General features: G+C 35.6%; 1 protein-coding gene across 1 annotated transcript in view; it reads left to right on the top strand.

Moving 5' to 3' along the window:
• LOC309875222 (myosin-IIIa-like) overlaps positions 1-17,562 on the top strand; it is a gene marked incomplete at both ends in the record, with an annotated part of 58,144 nt that overhangs the window by 3,200 nt on the left and 37,382 nt on the right. The window contains 8 exons of the mRNA XM_082754370.1: positions 286-402; positions 1,554-1,658; positions 1,743-1,826; positions 3,496-3,698; positions 6,179-6,293; positions 9,897-10,023; positions 10,975-11,185; positions 13,303-13,450. Of these exons, the coding sequence (XP_082610496.1) occupies positions 286-402; positions 1,554-1,658; positions 1,743-1,826; positions 3,496-3,698; positions 6,179-6,293; positions 9,897-10,023; positions 10,975-11,185; positions 13,303-13,450 (1,110 nt within the window). The remainder of the gene's footprint in view (positions 1-285; positions 403-1,553; positions 1,659-1,742; positions 1,827-3,495; positions 3,699-6,178; positions 6,294-9,896; positions 10,024-10,974; positions 11,186-13,302; positions 13,451-17,562) is intronic.

Raw genomic sequence — 17,562 nt, 5'->3', positions numbered from 1 at the left:
CAACAGCCATTTGGGGATCTGTAAATGTGTATTGTTCAAAGAGAGATTGAACACAAGAAATTATGAATGCCAGGGTGTTTGAAAGTATCAGAAAGATCACTTCTGATCAAGATCATTTGTATTCCTTACCATTAATGCCTTCCATCTCTTTTCTACTCACTCATTGTAACTACATAAATGTTTTGTACATTTTCCTAATATTCCTAATATTCTTTTTTCTTTTTTTTTTTTCTTTTTTTTTCTTTTTTTTCCTATGAGTCAATGTTCCTATTCTTTCTCCATCAGAATACAGTAACAGAGCAGTTGCAGAAAGGTTATGCCAAGGATCAAATCTACACATATGTTGGGGACATTCTCATCGCTGTCAATCCATTTCGGAATGTAGACATTTATTCTTCACAGGTGTGAAAATCTAGGTTTGGTTCTTTTTTACTCACACTGATTTCCATTAAAATATGAATGTTCATGTTAAATATAAAGTAAGACCATTCTTGAGATTTGTTTCAGTTTGCTCTGAAAAACAGAATTAGCAATACAATAGTTCCTTCAACTGCATGTTGACACACGTCCCTATCATGTTGAATTTCAGCATAGAAATGAGAAACTCAAAAAAAAAAAAAATTATCTCAGGTATCTTTATGTCTATAGTGTAGATCATGTCTATATCATATTTTAAGTGTAGATAACTACATCCAAGCAAGTCACACATTTTAATCACTGAATGGAAATGAGATTTTTAGGTCATTGTTCTTTTAATGACTTTCAATGTTAATTCTAGGATGAAATAGATTAAACGCAAATTCATGAGATTTGTTGACTGGACCACCACTGAGTGTAAAAACTGCCATGGACAGTTAGTTTAGAAGTAGTATTTGTACAGATACGTTCATTAATATGGCTAAATCTTACCCCTTTTGTAGAGGAGAACATTCCTCCTCCTCCAGTTCCTGTGGAGAATTTCTTTACCTAGGTAAATGGTTGGCAGTAGGAGCTGTGGACATTTCCTCCCAAGACAGCTGGGGAAGCCATAGCTATTTAGTTGATCATACAGTTCATAAAGCAACAGAGTAAAATTTTAATTTTTGTGAATTTGCCCCCCTGCTATACAAAGTGAACAGACATGAAATCTGGGTAACACAATAATTTGTTGTTAATAATTATCAGTTACTGAACGTACAGGAACAATCTTCACTTAGGTTTAACCATCAATATCATGCAGAAGAACAAAGAGGATGTAAACTGTAATTTCATTCTAAATGAAATAAATAAGTAGGTGCTTTATATTTGGCAACCCTAAATTTATTCTAATAATTTGAGTTTTACAGCATAGGGCTGACATCATGCAAAATTGTACTTCATCTTTTTTAGTAGTTCTTATAGTTCTAAATACAGGTTCATGGTATAGCGAGTGCAGTAACAACTCACTCAGAAAGCTTCGCTGCTGGTAACCTCAGCATGGTGTCTACTAATTTGAGAATAGAACTAAACTCCGGTAAGCGCAAAAAGAGATGTTAATGGGACACAGTTAATGTTTTCGTTTTTCTTACACTTAGCATTCCAAACTGTATATTGGAGCTAAACGGACTGCCAACCCTCCTCATATTTTTGCTGTTGCTGATATTGGTTATCAGTCCATGGTGACATACAATTCTGATCAGGTAAAGATGAGATAATTTACTTACATCTTCTGCTAGGCTGAGAGATATGTAATGCACTAACACTCATGCTCTTGTTCTCTGCAGTGTATTGTAATTTCTGGAGAAAGTGGAGCCGGCAAGACACAAAGTGCCCACCTTCTAGTTCAACAGCTCACTGTCCTAGGAAAGGTATGTTTTAAAGGGGATGTCTCTAAGGCTTTGATATCTTAGGCCTAATAGAATGACTGAACCTGGTGGCAGGGCACTGGTGGGGGGCCAATACTATAATAGATTTTCCAAAGAACTCCTGTAAGGCCAGACTGGAACCTGGTGCTGATCTGTCTAGCCCTTTTTCTCTCCTGAAGTAGGTCACATGGAAATATTTTCTGCAAGGAAGTGCTCCCTGCAGTGAGGGCTTGTCCTTGTTTAACTGGGTGTCTTTGAATCACCTAAACTGCATTACATGAAGTGATCTATCCTTTCACTTCCAGCCACAACCAGTTTGCTGTCAGTGGGATATAGTCATTCAGGGAACTGACCACTCTAATTGTACAAATAGAATGTCATTTTTGCATTTCCCAAGTGCAAAAACAAGCAAAACAAACTAATCTATTGGTGTGGTGCAGTGCAGTAGTAGGCAGATGGCAGTAGCAGTAGGCAACGATCATACAGACAGAAGGTAGACTAGTCATCTCAGAATGATGGACCACAGAAATGGATAAGCTCTGTTGTCATTATTATGATCATATATATACATATATATGATAGATGATACATATGATTGTGTGTTATCACTTCCAGCCAGACATTAGTTCTGCAGAATGCTGTATTGTGACAGGTTTCACACTATACACCTGCCTTTTTTTTTTCCATACAATTTACATAGGATTGGCTGTTCTGACAATGCGTCTACTTCTTCACAAGTGTAGTGGACAGCCAAGTATGTGTCAGCTTGTGAAAGTCTGGTGTATCAAATGCTAGCTGTATGTGTGTGATGTCACACTCAATTTGAGAAGTAAAGCCTTCATCTACTGATTCCATTGCATTTTGTTGCCTTCTTAAGTTGGCAGACCTATGTTTCTTTGAGATCCATGGTAAGGCAGGGGCCTATGCACCTGATGAGGAAAATTAATTGGTCAGTGTGATTGATGAAAACTCGAAGACTGTTTTTGCCCATACTAGGTGAAATTTCGTTCACTCTGAAATCATTTACATTCCTACTCCTATGAACCCCCTCAATAGAGGTATGCCTACATGTTTAAATTGAGGTTTGTGCTCAGGTGGTCATGTGCGAGCTAGCTTTAATGTCGTTCATACAGTTGCAGTTGGAGTGAGAATGAGGAGGACATGGTTCAACGCTTATATAGATATAATCTGTAGTTGCTAGCCTGTACCACAACACCTTCACTGCTGTTGTCACGTACACTAATGAGTCAAGATAACACAGGTGTGAGATGTGCCTAACCTTGTTACAGATACAGTTTGAGCTGTTCATTCACTGTAACAAAGCTGCAAGAAGATCAGATAGGTGGCTGAATAAATGACATATAACACCCCTATTTTGTCATTCTTGTGCAGAAGTTTATACCCAGGCTTGTAGTATTGAAGTAGCCTCCTTGAGATCATGTGCATGAATCTAGGCCTATGTGTAAGGGTTGTTTTGTATTGCGTTCACTCAATGACACAGGAAAAAAGGAGGAACTGTCTTCAGTCCTTCCTTTCTCAGGCCCATATGCAACAGTCTGAAGTACACAAAAGTCACACTTCATGGTGCCAACTAGATGAGGAAAGAAGCATTTAAGAAGGAATGTATTTGAATGATTATCATTAACTTTAAGCAATATCTTTTCGTATCTAGGCTAATAACAGGACTCTACAGGAGAAGATCCTCCAGGTGAATAACCTTGTAGAAGCATTTGGAAATGCAGGCACTATCATCAATGATAACTCCAGCAGATTTGGAAAATACTTGGAAATGAAATTCACTTGTGGTGGCACTGTAGTAGGAGCTCAGATTTCAGAGTACCTCCTTGAAAAATCCAGGGTTGTCCACCAGGCAGTGTAAGTATAAAAATTATATTTGACCTAACTGGGGTTTAGAGAGAAGGCCTACGATACTGAAAATTTTTTCAGGACAAAACACAAAGAAGAATAAGGTACTGTGTAGTTTTCATTGTTATTGTTTTGTGTATTTGTTTTTATATATAAATATATATATATATGTATATGTGTGTGTGTGTCTTTTATATATTTATATACATATAAATGATATATGAATAACTTATAGATCTGTAAGTTAATTGAAAACTACTTCCAGTATTTGTTTCATTATTTCTTGGGTTATTTAAACAAATCCCATAAAGATCCATAAGTGATATATAAACAGAATGTTAGAATAGCTAAAGAATTAAAAGCTTTCTAGTGGTTCTGTTATACATTTCTTTGTGGAAGTTTGAAGTAAATGGTTAGTATTGTACTAAGTACATGACTTCAGTTTAATTCCTCTAAGTTTCTTCTTGTCTCGTAGATATTTTTTCTGAAAAATGTTCATGCATCTAGTAGGCTCTGGCTTATACAGGGTCATAGACCAAATACAGTACAGATCCAACTATATTGTGTGTGTATCTTATAATATAAAATAACAGAAAAACTAAATGTTCTTTGCATTGAATTAAAATCATTGAAATTTATTTCCTGTCCCAATATGTAACGCATTCAGGTAAAAAATATTTGCCAACTCTATTTCTGTCATAACAACAGAAAAGACAGAGTTTGAGACAAGGAATCTTGTCACTGTTGTAAATTTTTCTCCTTACTGATCTTGTCTCATTTCTACTTTTTTTGTAGTTCTGCATGACCTTGTTGTCTGTTGTATATTGTGATATGAAGGACTTCTAAGTCCCACTGGCAATGTTTTAATAAATAATTTAAAGTTAGAGGCAATTTTATGAAATGCTGTTTTCTTTCCCCAGCTGAGCATAGACACAGAAACCACTTTTTCAGAATAAAATTTGCTTTTCCCTAAAATACCACTTTTTTTTTTTTTTTCAAAGTGTTATTTATTTATTTATTTATTTTCTGTCACTGCCCGTTGGTATTTATATTTAGCCACATGCTGAGACAGCAAGTCAGCAAACCATTTAGGTGCCTCAAATGCACTTTAGGTATCTGTGTAGTTATCTGAATTCACAGGAGAATGCCACTGAACTTAGCATGAAAACCACTGTAGGAGGTTAATGCTTGAAGCACCAGCTTCCAAGGGTGCCTGAAGCTGTTTGTGTTGAGCAGAGCTTTCCCCGTTGCTGAGCTGTCTGTGTGGCTGGTCCATATGGCCATGCCAGCACAGAGAACTAGAATTCTGGTACCTGCATTGCATGGGCAGTCTGTTCTGCTCTTCTAGGAGAGCATGACACAAATGTGGAGGGAGATCTCGGAATGATTTTTTGCAGAAAGACCATTAATTACCAAAAAAATGGGATACCCAAACTCCAGACCCACTTTAAATCCAGAGATTTTGGATCTGTGTCTCCCACAAAAGAATACGCAAACCATCAGGACATGCTGAGGTTTCACAGAATGTTCCAAGTGTGGCTGTGCAACCCAATGGTCAAGGCACTGAGAGGGAAGATACAAGGATCTGCTCATGCTCCTTGAATCGATTTATTTTTTTTTTCCTACTAATGACAGTCCACAGTAAAATACACCAAAGTTGGCACCAAGCTTGATTTAGGCACCTCTATGCAAGAGCAGTGCACTGGGCTCTGAATCCATGTCACAGAAGCATGTAGTGATGCTCCTGAGACACAAGTCTCAGCTCATGCAGAAACCAGAGGTTTGAATACAATTCCTTTTTGCTCTTTCATAATGAGTGACTTGGCCATCTCAGAGGTCAGTGGTGGCTGTGAATTTCCACATAAGCATCGATTTCCTGCTCAGAAAATGCACAGGAATCTTGTCTGCGCAAATAAGCCTTCTGTCCTGGGTTTGGGCACCTAACTTATAGGCAAAACATTCCAAGTCATAAGGCTTTTTACTGAATGTATCCTTATGGGCTTTCTTGGTTCATGGCTAAAGGACTCAAAATATATTGGATTAAGTTAATCAGGAGTATACAGCTCTCCCATGGTCAGAAGAAAAAAAAATGTTAACGAAAGTTAAGCAGCCCATGTGATGTGGGTGGATGAGCAATGTGAACCTCGGTAATAAAGCCTCTTTCAGTCTTATGTCAATTTGTGTGAGCCTTGCCTGTTACTAAAATAACATTTAATAATAGCATAGTATATCATCAGTAAACGTAACATAGTTAATTTACTAAACAAGTTTGTTCCTTCTATTGTTTCAGAGGAGAGAAAAATTTCCATATTTTTTATTATATTTATGCTGGTCTGGCAGAAAAGAAAAAACTGGCACATTACAAATTGCCAGAATATAGACCTCCCAGGTAATACAGTTTATTTTTACATAAATTGATTACAAAGTTTGGTGGTGTTGAATTATTGTCCTCATTTAAATTCTAACTCTGTATATGTCAACTCTTCCAGATATCTGCAAAATGATCATTTCAGAATAGTGCAAGATTTTATGAACAATAGCTTTTATAAGTCTCAGTTTGAATTAATTGAACAGTGCTTCAAAGTCATAGGTTTTACACTGGAGGTGAGTGCTGATAACCCTTTTAAAATGAATTTTAATGACTTCTTTAAGAAGGAAAAGCTTACAAAAATAATTCAAATAGTCATCCTTGTTATTTTCTTACTTTAGCAGTAGTGTGTTTACATTTAATGATAGTACATGGTCAAATTACTGTTATCTTGCTACATATATATTTTTAAGGTTTCAAGGCACTGATAAGCTAATAAAATGGTGTTAGTCAACAAGACTATGAAATCAGCTGAGTAATTGGGAAAAAAGGCTTTTGCAATTTAAATGCATATAAAATGTTGTAACTGTTTATTAGCCTATCATTTTAGGGCTGTGAATATGAGCCTCATCTCTGTTTTAAGATGATGTCCATAGTGAGAGTTCTAAAAATTCACTGAGATTATCTGATTTTTGATTAACTTAATAAATTTTCACTACTCCAGTGGCAAATTTGAGTGAAGTTTTTACATCCCTTTAGAGTGAATCTGATCACTGAACATTAACTGAAACCATTCTTTATCATCTCATATCATTGCTCTGCTGGCTATTAAACCCCTCTCATCAGGTTGTTTTTCATGTACTTGTAGTAAAAAACAGGCCTTTGTGTTTATAAAATAGGATGCAAGGAAAGGAAACCCCATTCTGCATCATAGTTGTTTCCTCTTAGAAGAAACGGTGCATCATGGCTGTTGTTTACCACTGATTTTATTAATCACAAATGACAGTAGGAGTATGAGCTGTACAATATCTGTGAAATATAAAACTAGTGCTGCAGAATGGATGCATGTTTTAGTTTCTTTAACAAAACCATATGTTTTAAGGAGCTTTTCACATAAGACTACTGTGTTCATTTGAAAATTTCTATTTTCCCTTAATGTAAGTATTTGAATAGCAAACAGAACATATTTATTCATCTCATCTGTTCATCTATACTCCTTTTGCATTACGCTGCAGTAACAGCAGAGTTCACAGTCTTTCTCCTCTATGTGTTTATTCACAACTGCACTTAGTAATATCACACATCCTTTCACACCTGTACTTCCAGTGTTCCAGAAGCAACCTGGGAGGATATGCACTGTTCAGCACTGATAGCAGTTTTATCGCAACACCAAAGACCTTGATAAGCCCTAATTAATGCCATGTAAAGCAGGAAGTTTGTTCTTGTTCCAACTTCTTTTGTTCACTTTGATAGATGGAAACAATAGTGCTGATCATCCAGAAGTGGAGATTTTCCTTATATATTGAAGTTTCAGTCGCAGCTATGTCACTGGCTGCTCAGGTCTAGCATGCACTTTCACTTCATTAACTTTGTGAGCCACCATGAGCTTAGTCTGTAAAGAACCATATACGTGTAGATTCCCTACAATTTCCAAAGTAGGTTGTGTAGCATAAGCAATCTGTGCTTACATGTGAGCCCTATATATGACAGCCTGTCTCACATTCTCCACAGGGTGAATTAGCCTGTCTGAGGCTATGTTTGCAAGAGTGAAGGAATACAGAAGTCTTTCTCTATTGAGGTTCTGATATGAGACACAAGGAAACTGCAGGGAACCAGCTCTGGTGCCCATGTAAATCACTTAAGAACTGCCAAGGGAGCACTAATTTGTCTGTTTCTGCAGCAGGTGACAGAGAAGGATGCCAGCAGGGGAGGGATGATTTCCAAATGGCAAAGGTCTGATGAGTACTTGGACTGGGTTTGCATAAAGCTTCTCAAGAGTTCCAAGTGAACTCAGGGTGTCCACACCACCCTCTTTGTGGAGCGATGGCTATTGCCAGAAATCAGAGTGTGTGTGTGCAGAGACAATTTCTTTTCATTGAAGAAAAAGATACTGTAAGACAGTGAGTTCCTTTTCTAAGTTCACTTCATAGTAATGCAGCCTTAAGCTTTGACATTCATCCCAGTGCAGAGAAAGGTCAATATATATATGCATGTTCTGTGTTTCATTAGCAGAAAACATTGTATAGAATATCTTCCTCACTCCAACTAAAACCGAGACCTAAACAACACTTTATTTCTTTTAAATTTGTTTTTAACTGACTGACAGACTTTCATGGTAACTACAGTCATTACTTCCAGTCTTAAAATCAGACTGTTTTGTTTCAGGATGCATGGCAAAATTAATAAAAAAGGCTGGCTGAGATGAACAGTAATCTTGCTATATAAGACAGATCAAGCCAGACTTAAAACACACTGGAAAAGGGCACAGAAATGTCAGTAGCAATATATATTGTACAGTATAATGGCAGAAGTTAAGCTACCCATTTCTTTGAATTTTATGTGCCCCTAAGCTTAAAATGAAAACAATTGCTTAAAACCTACAGAAACTGTGAGGCAATTATCCTGAGCATAATTTTTTTAGAGTGAGATGGTCTAGTTTGTCTTGCTGTCACTGGAATAATTAATTTATTAACTGCTAGATTAACTTCTGACAGTGCCGAAAACAAGATCAAGTCTTTAAGAGCAATTAAAGGTTTTATCTGAGTAAATGATGCCTGATGTGGTACCAGCAAACTTCTGAATATTAGGAAAAAATGCTGTGGAATTACAAAGAGTCTATCATTATAACACACTAATCAAATTTACAAAAGCGCTTCTTGTAAAACTACTATAAAACTTATAAAGCTGCTATTTACAAAATACACTATTACTGTGTGCCTCAGTATATATAGTATTGCAGATTTCTAGCTTTAAACCTAGCATGCTTTACAGGAACACTTCAACATTTCTAAGCAAAAAGTACTCACAGATCATCGAGTATGCTGATAAATGTTCACAGTTCAGGTGAAAATTCACAGCTGAAAAATCACAGTTCAAATCTAAGTGAAACCTGCAATGAAAACGTTATTTCATTAATTGCAAATATGATTTTGTCCTATGTAATTGCTTAAAATATTTACTGTATGCTTGACTTCATTGTCTAGACAAAATTAATTTCAAGGTAGAATACCTATTCAGAACCTACTAAGCCATTTGAAATCTATAATCTATATTTAAATATGGTCCGTACCAAAGTGCTATGGTGTGTACTCAGTTCCTAAGTGACATTTTGAGTGGTAAAGTGCTTTGCTAAATAGCGATGTGAGGTCTCATTCTTCTCCCATTGAAGCTCTTGTTCCAATGACATCGAGAGGAGCTGTCGTAGACCTGTTATTTGGAGTACTCTGTGATTCGAGAAATTTCAATACAGATTTTTTGATATTTTTGTTGATCTAGGTATTACATTTTTAGACAAGGTTGTGCCTGCAGACACAGTGAAGGCTATATATAAATACCCTCTGATTTTCTTCTGTGCAAGAGAATTACGCTTACCACTGTTTTGAGCTTCCCCTACTCCACGTCAATCCTGTTCTGTTGACAGGTGTAGAAGAGAGATTAGGCAATGGTTTGTCTTGCCCTCCCTGGGTGTCTTATGTGTGAAAGACTATGTTGAGTACAGACCAGATAATAATTGCTAAGGAAAGTATTCCTAAAAGAAGGGGTCATGTTGTAGACAGCAATAGAAAGTGATTGTTCTATGTGTAGGAAACACATGGCAGAACAGCATGCCCATCACACAAACCAAAGTGACAAACTTGTCAGGCTATTAAGCATTACATCTTTTTTTAATATACTTTCAGGAACTTGGAAGTGTGTACAGTGTTCTGGCTGCCATTTTAAATGTGGGGAACATTGAATTTTCTGCAGTAGTATCTGAACATATGATCGACAAGAGCAACATTTCCAATCCAGTAGCCCTTGAGAACTGTGAGTTTTTTCTTGATTTAACATTGTATTCCTTTAGCATTTTAGTAGCAAATGTTACTGCAAGAAAGTTATCAGTGAAGACTGTATTCACATGGAAATTTTGCAAGAATAATTAAAAGTTGAAGTTAGATTAATTCCAAGCCCACCTGAATTCAAATGTGGAAAGAAAAATACCCAATTTATGCACCTTATTTGACTAACCAGTTTACTGGCATTCAGGAAACATGACTAATACTGCAGATGCTTGAAAAGAAAATCTTTGGAGTTTTTCCAAGGTTATTTGAACGTTTGATGGAGAACATCATTAACATTTTGAATATCTTTTTTTGTTTTCAGTTTCTTTTTTAGATCCTCATTACTTGTTCCTTCCATGTACATGTTGAACTATAGCTCACTAATTATTTGGAAGGGATATCTTACATTATAGGTTGCAAGAAAGCAGAGGAGAGGAAGAGGCAAAGATTCTCAAGGAAGTTCCTACTCATTACAGCTGGGGAGTAAATGAAGTCTTAATGCTGTATTTTGCACATTTTCCCATCATAGAAAAATATTGTTCAACTGGGAAAGAAGCAACCATTTTTTGGAGCAAAGGACAGCTGCAGATTATAGGGATGGATTATAACTGAGGGCTATTCACACCTCATAGCTTTCATGCTCCTGACATGGTCACCTAGATTCCCTAACATTTCTCCATAGACAGTTTGGAGAAGCAATCTCCTTGAGGGAGCAACTTAGAACACCTAAAGGCCTCTACTTTGAACCATTTACTGACTATAGTGGAAGGTAGGAAGGCTAAATTAGGTACTTACCATTGGCTGGTGTGAACACCCTTGTTTGTCATAGTTTAAGGCTGTGATTTGCCCCTTATTTGGTAAGACATTGTACTTGCAGCCTTGACATGCATATTTTTTCTTCAGAAATCTGCCTCTGAGCTGTGACCTTACTTCCCAGGTGCATCCTTGCTGTGTATTCAGGCAGATGAACTGCAAGAGGCACTTACCTCTCACTGCGTAGTAACTCGAGGAGAAACCATTATTCGTCCCAACACTGTGGAAAAAGCCACTGATGTCAGAGATGCCATGGCCAAAGCACTCTATGGGCGCCTCTTTAGCTGGATAGTCAATCGCATCAACACTCTTCTCAAACCTGACAAACATTTAAGGTAAAAGAAGTCTTTCCAGAATAAAAAGAGATTTTTCTGTAGGAGAAGGATTGTCTAAATTGGAGCACTTAGTGTTCTCATCTACTTTTCTCTGCTACTTTTTTATTTATGACAGCACTATTAAAATACTTTTAATCCTATTTATGCTATGCAGTGACAATACAGTAGGTATGGATAGCACAGGCATCTGGTGTTTTCCTGTTTAACTTTTACTCATTTAACCCTTTGTAAATTATGTGTAATTGTATTGAAATTACATGCTAACTATTTTTTCCCTTATACCATTTACTCCTAACAGTCAGGTTAACTCTTTCATTCATCTGTTGATTACATAGGTTAAACTCTGCTCTTATTTGCACCCATGTTGTTGCTTATGTTGCAGTTTTTATGAGTGGTTATATGTATATATGAGTAGTTTCCGAACACATTTACTGAGGTTAATGTCCACTCTATCCTTACAGAGTGACATTTAAAACACAGACAAAAAAGATACTGGGAATGAGGATATTATACCTTTTGCAAATTAACTGAAGAAGAAATTATACAGCTTACATTGTGGATTCTGTAGGTCAGGACCCTCTCTGGCTGCTAATAGCAGTGAAAAGGCATGAATTTATAACTACTTGAAATGGAATATCAACAACAAATAGCTTTGCAAATCTGGATTTCATGGATATTATTTTTTTTTTTGTAACATCAGATTAAAGCCAAGGCTGCAATCCTGAAATCTGTCCAAGCTTTCAAATATTTGGTTACAACAGAACAACACTCAACAGAATTTTAATCAGTAAATAAAAGAATTAAATGCATGATAGATGGGCAGCATTACTAATCTGTGTGCCTCTCTCATGTGCAGAGTCCTTTTCAAATTGAATATTTACTGTGCTGGTGAGGAAGGAGAAAGTTTGACCTAAAATATTCACTGTAGAAAAACAACAAACAAACAACAAACAAAACAAACCAAAACAAACCAAAACAAAAAAAAAAGTCTGATTTGTTGCTATGGTAGTAATATATTTTTTATTTGCTATCTTTTTGTAATTAGCTCTGGGAAGGAACTGGAAAGACAAATTGCATCAGTCTGATCACCAGAAATGTAATTTCCAGACAGATAAAATAGTCACAAATATAGGTCAAAATGAGTAAATGTCTTTGGTTCCTCCACTATGAAACAATGCAATTCATGAGATGCTATTCAATGCAATTCTCAAAGATGCTATTCAAAGTGCTGTTCATTAGTATCTTGAAGCTCCTTCTCCATATCCAATTTCCTACACTTTTTATGGGAAAAAATAAAAAAATAAAAATTATTACAGATAGCCCCTCCAACGTAGCTATAGATAGAATGTGTTTTTATTTTAATTTAGCTTGGAAAAAATGCTAATGCCAACTATAGGTTGTTATTAAATTATATTGTTATTTTTTGTTTCAACAAGTAATTAGTAGAGGTTTGTTACAATTGCAGAAATTACTACATATTCCTCAAAATGTCTTAGTTAAAATTTCAAACTGAAGTTTTTACTAGTAGTACTTTTCTGAACTTAATTGGTAATTTAAATTCATGTCAAGTTCCAGTACTCAATACTAGAAGTACTTATTAGATGCATAGGAGGTCTAGCTATTCGTTTTTCAGACTTTCATGTTAAAATAAGCAGTTTTAATTGCTATGAATAAGAAATATGAAGAAATATTATCTAATGTCATCAATCTTTAATTTCAAGGTACGATATTGAGTAATGCCTGTTTTATTACAACAGAAACAAAAAGAACTTTGTGTTGTTTCTGCACCATATCAGCTTTCTACAACAGATTGTTAACTAGCGAATATTAGTTTAAAAATAAATTGTAAATCTTCCATACACTTATCAATTGACTTGGTCATTATGTATTTCAGTTTATCTGGTCTGCAAATACAGATATATTTGAATTTATGTGCATTTATTGTATTTCAAATAAAAATGAATTGTTATTTTAAGAAAAATATGGCTTAGCAAAAACTATCCTGTTCAACTGCTGTATAGGTTTTTCCTATTATGTGCTTTCATGGAACAATAATGAAGATAGTTGTTGTAAAATAATTAAGGTACAACAATAAAAAGTTTATTTAACCTTTACAGTGGAAATGATGATGGTTTGAACATTGGAATTCTTGATATCTTTGGCTTTGAGAATTTCAAAAAAAATTCTTTTGAACAACTCTGTATCAACATTGCCAATGAACAAATTCAGTTCTACTTCAATCAACATGTCTTTGCCTGGGAACAGGTATGTCTTGAATATTTTGATAAAGCTTCAGTATTGCTGCACATATGAAAGCTTGTCTCAGGAAATTACACTGTTCCTTCTCCATAGTAGGTCATAAATTGCAGATTATAACAAATGCTTTCTGAGTATGCATTATGTGAAGCACTGTTGGATTGCTATTTGCAAGTAAAATGCCTGCAAAAAATACATTAAACTTGAAATGTACAGTATCTAAGCAACATAGCACAGTGATAATCAGACTGATGCAAATGCTGTGTTATTTTTCTGAGTAATAACATGAGTGATGTAGTGTGTGGTTCCAGAGTAAAAACATAAATGAGTGGTACCATAATTTTTAAATGTAATGTTCATAATAGCTTGCTAATAAACTTAATGAACACTGAAATTCCATTAATAAAAACTGAAAATATCACACTTAATTTGTTCTTGTTCAGGAACTAGATCATATAAGCTAAACCATGATGGATTTAATCTAAATAATTTGATGTGAAACAGAGAAAAGGAACAGAATTTTAACTATAATAGTTTATGAAATTGAAAAGGACAGTAAAAAAAATAAATAAAGATTATCTCAACTTTCTAAATAATTCCATAAAAATCATTTTAAAATCATTATTCAATATTGTTATGTGAAGAAATTACATGTCTGGAGAAAAAATAACAGATATATATCAGAATGCTGAACAGTCAAAAACAGAACAGTCAACATTCACATTTTAGGTGAAATAATACTTTATCTGTTTTATTGAAATTATTGATTTTGTGATCTATAGAGCAAACTCCTCCTGAATACTAATTTTAAGTATTAGAAGAAAAACTGTATTTTGTCAGCTTTAATCACTGCTTGTTTGAAGGTTAGACAGGTAGAAGTTTGGAATGTGTCTAGGTATTCAGGTATGTACATGTGTGTGTTGTCAGTGTAGAGGACTGAAGAGGATTTCAATTTTAATTGGTCACTGTTTTTTTTTTCCTATTCTGAATTGTTTCAGGCAATGCTGTCTTGCACTCTTAGATCTTGTAGTTATTTTATAGATTTGGGGGGGGGGGGGGGGGGGGGGGGGGAGATTTCTCAGTCACAAGTCTTTTCTTGTTTTTAATAAGATCTAAGAGAAAAATTAGCCTAATTACTTAGGTGTTTTCTTTCCAAATTGCATTACTTCACACAGAAAGTGCTCTTGGCTACTGTTGTTTCTAACAGCTTTTCTAACAGCTTGAAACTGAAATAGGACAGACTGATGAATAGTTCATCCCAGGTAAATCCAGGCACTGACCAGGTCCCATGGATTTTCATGTTTTCACTTTGCTCATAAGTTCCTTGACTTGATCGTCTTCCATCATGGGTACATCTTCTTGCTCCCGACTTTCCCTTTGGTCTCAGGAACCTGGAATTGCTGAAGGCAAGAAAGGCAAAGATTAGTGGGGGGGAAAAAAAAAAAAAAAAAAAGGCAATGAAGGTGTCAAGTATCTCTGCCTTTTTCATGTCACAAGTAAACAGAGGTACGACAAGGCCTAAATCAACTGATCATAGCCTAGTTCTCAATAAACTCATGTCAACCTAATAAGCAATGATTTCATAATTAAGCAAGGCAAATCATTTTTTTTGGCAAGGTAAGCAATAAAAACCAATACTAAATGAATTCATGAGACTAAGTTGTACTTTCAGTGTTGCAGGTAGCATGGTTTTAGCATTGTCAAGGGGTTCTTTCTTGTATCTGAATCTGAAAAGTGATCACAGCTTTGCTTTCCTCAGAGGTGCGGCCTACTAAAATATAGCCTCAGCAGTGATAGGAATAGTATTTTAGAATGTGGTCAAAAATCCTGACCTTTGTTGTTCAGTAAATTCCCCAGGCAGCCTCTCTGAAGCGATTCATTACCATACAAAGATGCCCTTTAATATGGGCAAATTTCAGGGAGCAGTCACCCACAACCCTTCAAGAAGGAACACCCTCATTGCAGTTGTCTCAAAAGAATGAATGAATGTCATATGTCTTACATAACATCTGTTTACTGGAGTGATATAAGTTGCCCAAAAAACTGAAGTGGAAAAAAAATAATAGTAGTAATAAAAAAGATTAGACATACACAGATACAGTGGATTGTACCATTCCCATTCACTGAGCAGAGAAAAATTGGTTTTGCTGCTCATTTATCATCTCTGTGTCAGTCTTTCTTGCACTGATACAGTAAATAAGAGAAGTCTGGGTAATGCTTAAGAAAGAACAGCCTCTGGTTTTCCTAAGGAAGAGATTATTTTTTCCCATGAGTGACCATAAACTTCTGATTATAGGAGGTTTTCTCCTTTAGCTTTTGTTTGTTTCCTCTTTAACTTTTTTGCACCAAATGATGCTGAAATTTTTCTACAGGAATGAAAGTTACAAAGAGAATTGCTCAGTATTCAAAAATCCATTATACTCAATGTTTGTCTTAGCATTTAATGTCACTGTTATACTCCTAATGTGGTTTTGCTAGTTTTCAATAATCTTTTCAAACTTTTTGGTGTATACCACATATGTCAAAGATGAAGTGAACAAGCAGAAAAAATAAGTTCACAAAGCGATGCTTCTGCTTATTGTAATAAAGTTTCATGTAGGGTATAAATACCTTCCTACTGCGTGCCCACACTTTCCCAGTCCAAAATTATATATGGCCCCACATCAATATTTGCAGAACAAATGCAGAATAATAGAAAATATTTTGTGGTTACAGGGGATACCCAGGACTGCTCTTTAAAATTCCCTGCTACTTAAAATATAGAATAAGTATTTTTTTCTCTTCTAAATGACCTGAAAAGTCAGTGTTTGTTTAAATGGTATTGCAACACCACTGAGGCTACACCTGTAGCCTTGTGGAGTGTTCAGGCTGACAGCAGTCACAGCATCTGCCTCTGCACAAAGCTAATTGTGTAGGGGCAACAGGAATGATTGCTTCTATTCTGCGACGGAAAATAATAATCTGGAATTTGGATTCATGGATGAATATGCAGATTAGAATGAGATAAAATATTTAATTTGTCTTTTTAATATTTAAAATTTATAATGATTTTGTATCTGTTTGGGTGGAAATCAAAACCTTGTGAGAAAACATCATATAATTTTCTTGAATCAAAAAGAATAATTACACATCATAATGAATTTTCCTCTATCATGCAGGTCTAAAGAACTAAGTGGACTGAGGTATAAGCCATTCAGCAGCACCCCGCTCAGACCAACCTTTTTAACTCCTTGGTTCCAGATTTAAGAAAGCACATAAGCTCCATCTCCAGTTTGGTTCCCAATTCACCTTTGGCTTCCTAAACAAAAGTACTTTGTTGGATCTCAGTCTGGCTCAGTGGTACAACTAATACCATGTTGTCAGAGATTGCCCATCACGTGCTTTTTTATGAGCAGAGATCGAGTCTGCCTAGAAACTTCCAAGGGACACTGCTTATATAGCAGCAGGAGGCTCAGGGTATCTGCTAGAGCAGAGCATCTTTGTGGCAGAAGTCAAGTCAAAAATTAAAGGCATTTATTCTTTATTGTTGAGTAAATATTTGTATTTAGGAATAAAACAGTTTAGACCTGAATACAATCTTCTTTCCCTAATTTAAGAGGAAGTCTGAGTATAGCCTAAGCTAGTTTAGATTCCCTGTAGGCCATGGAGACACAGGTAGGTCTGTCTCCACTGACTGGGAAGGCAATGTGGGCTCTCAAATTGGTCACATCTTTTATGTATATATTGTTAGGTGGAACGAATCCTGGCATGAGGTTTTGTTAGGTTAATAGTAAGCAAAGGACAAAACAGTAAGCAAAGGACAACTTTTCTGCCTTCAGTCCTGTCCTTCATGGTGTTTCTTTAACATGTAAGCTACTGTACCGATGTAAGTTAATTCTCTGCTAGCTCCCTGATCTGCAGGTAACATTGTCCAGCCAGCCAGTTTTCCCATTTCTTTCTCATTTGTGATTCTTCTATGAAAATTAAACAGCATAATGTCAAATATCTAAAATATTTTGGAAAGTGGTAAGGTTATTGTCAGTCAGAAGGATTCTACTTTTTGCATTTTATATATGCAATGTGTGTTTCTTGTTTTGTTTTGTTTTTACATTCATGTAACAATCTTCTACTTAAAGCTGGAA

This window comes from Aythya marila (assembly GCF_965140915.1).
Source record: "Aythya marila genome assembly, chromosome: 2".
NCBI lineage: Eukaryota > Metazoa > Chordata > Aves > Anseriformes > Anatidae > Aythya > Aythya marila.
Note: the sequence above shows the minus strand (reverse complement) of the source record. Positions and strands in the feature narration are given on the sequence as shown.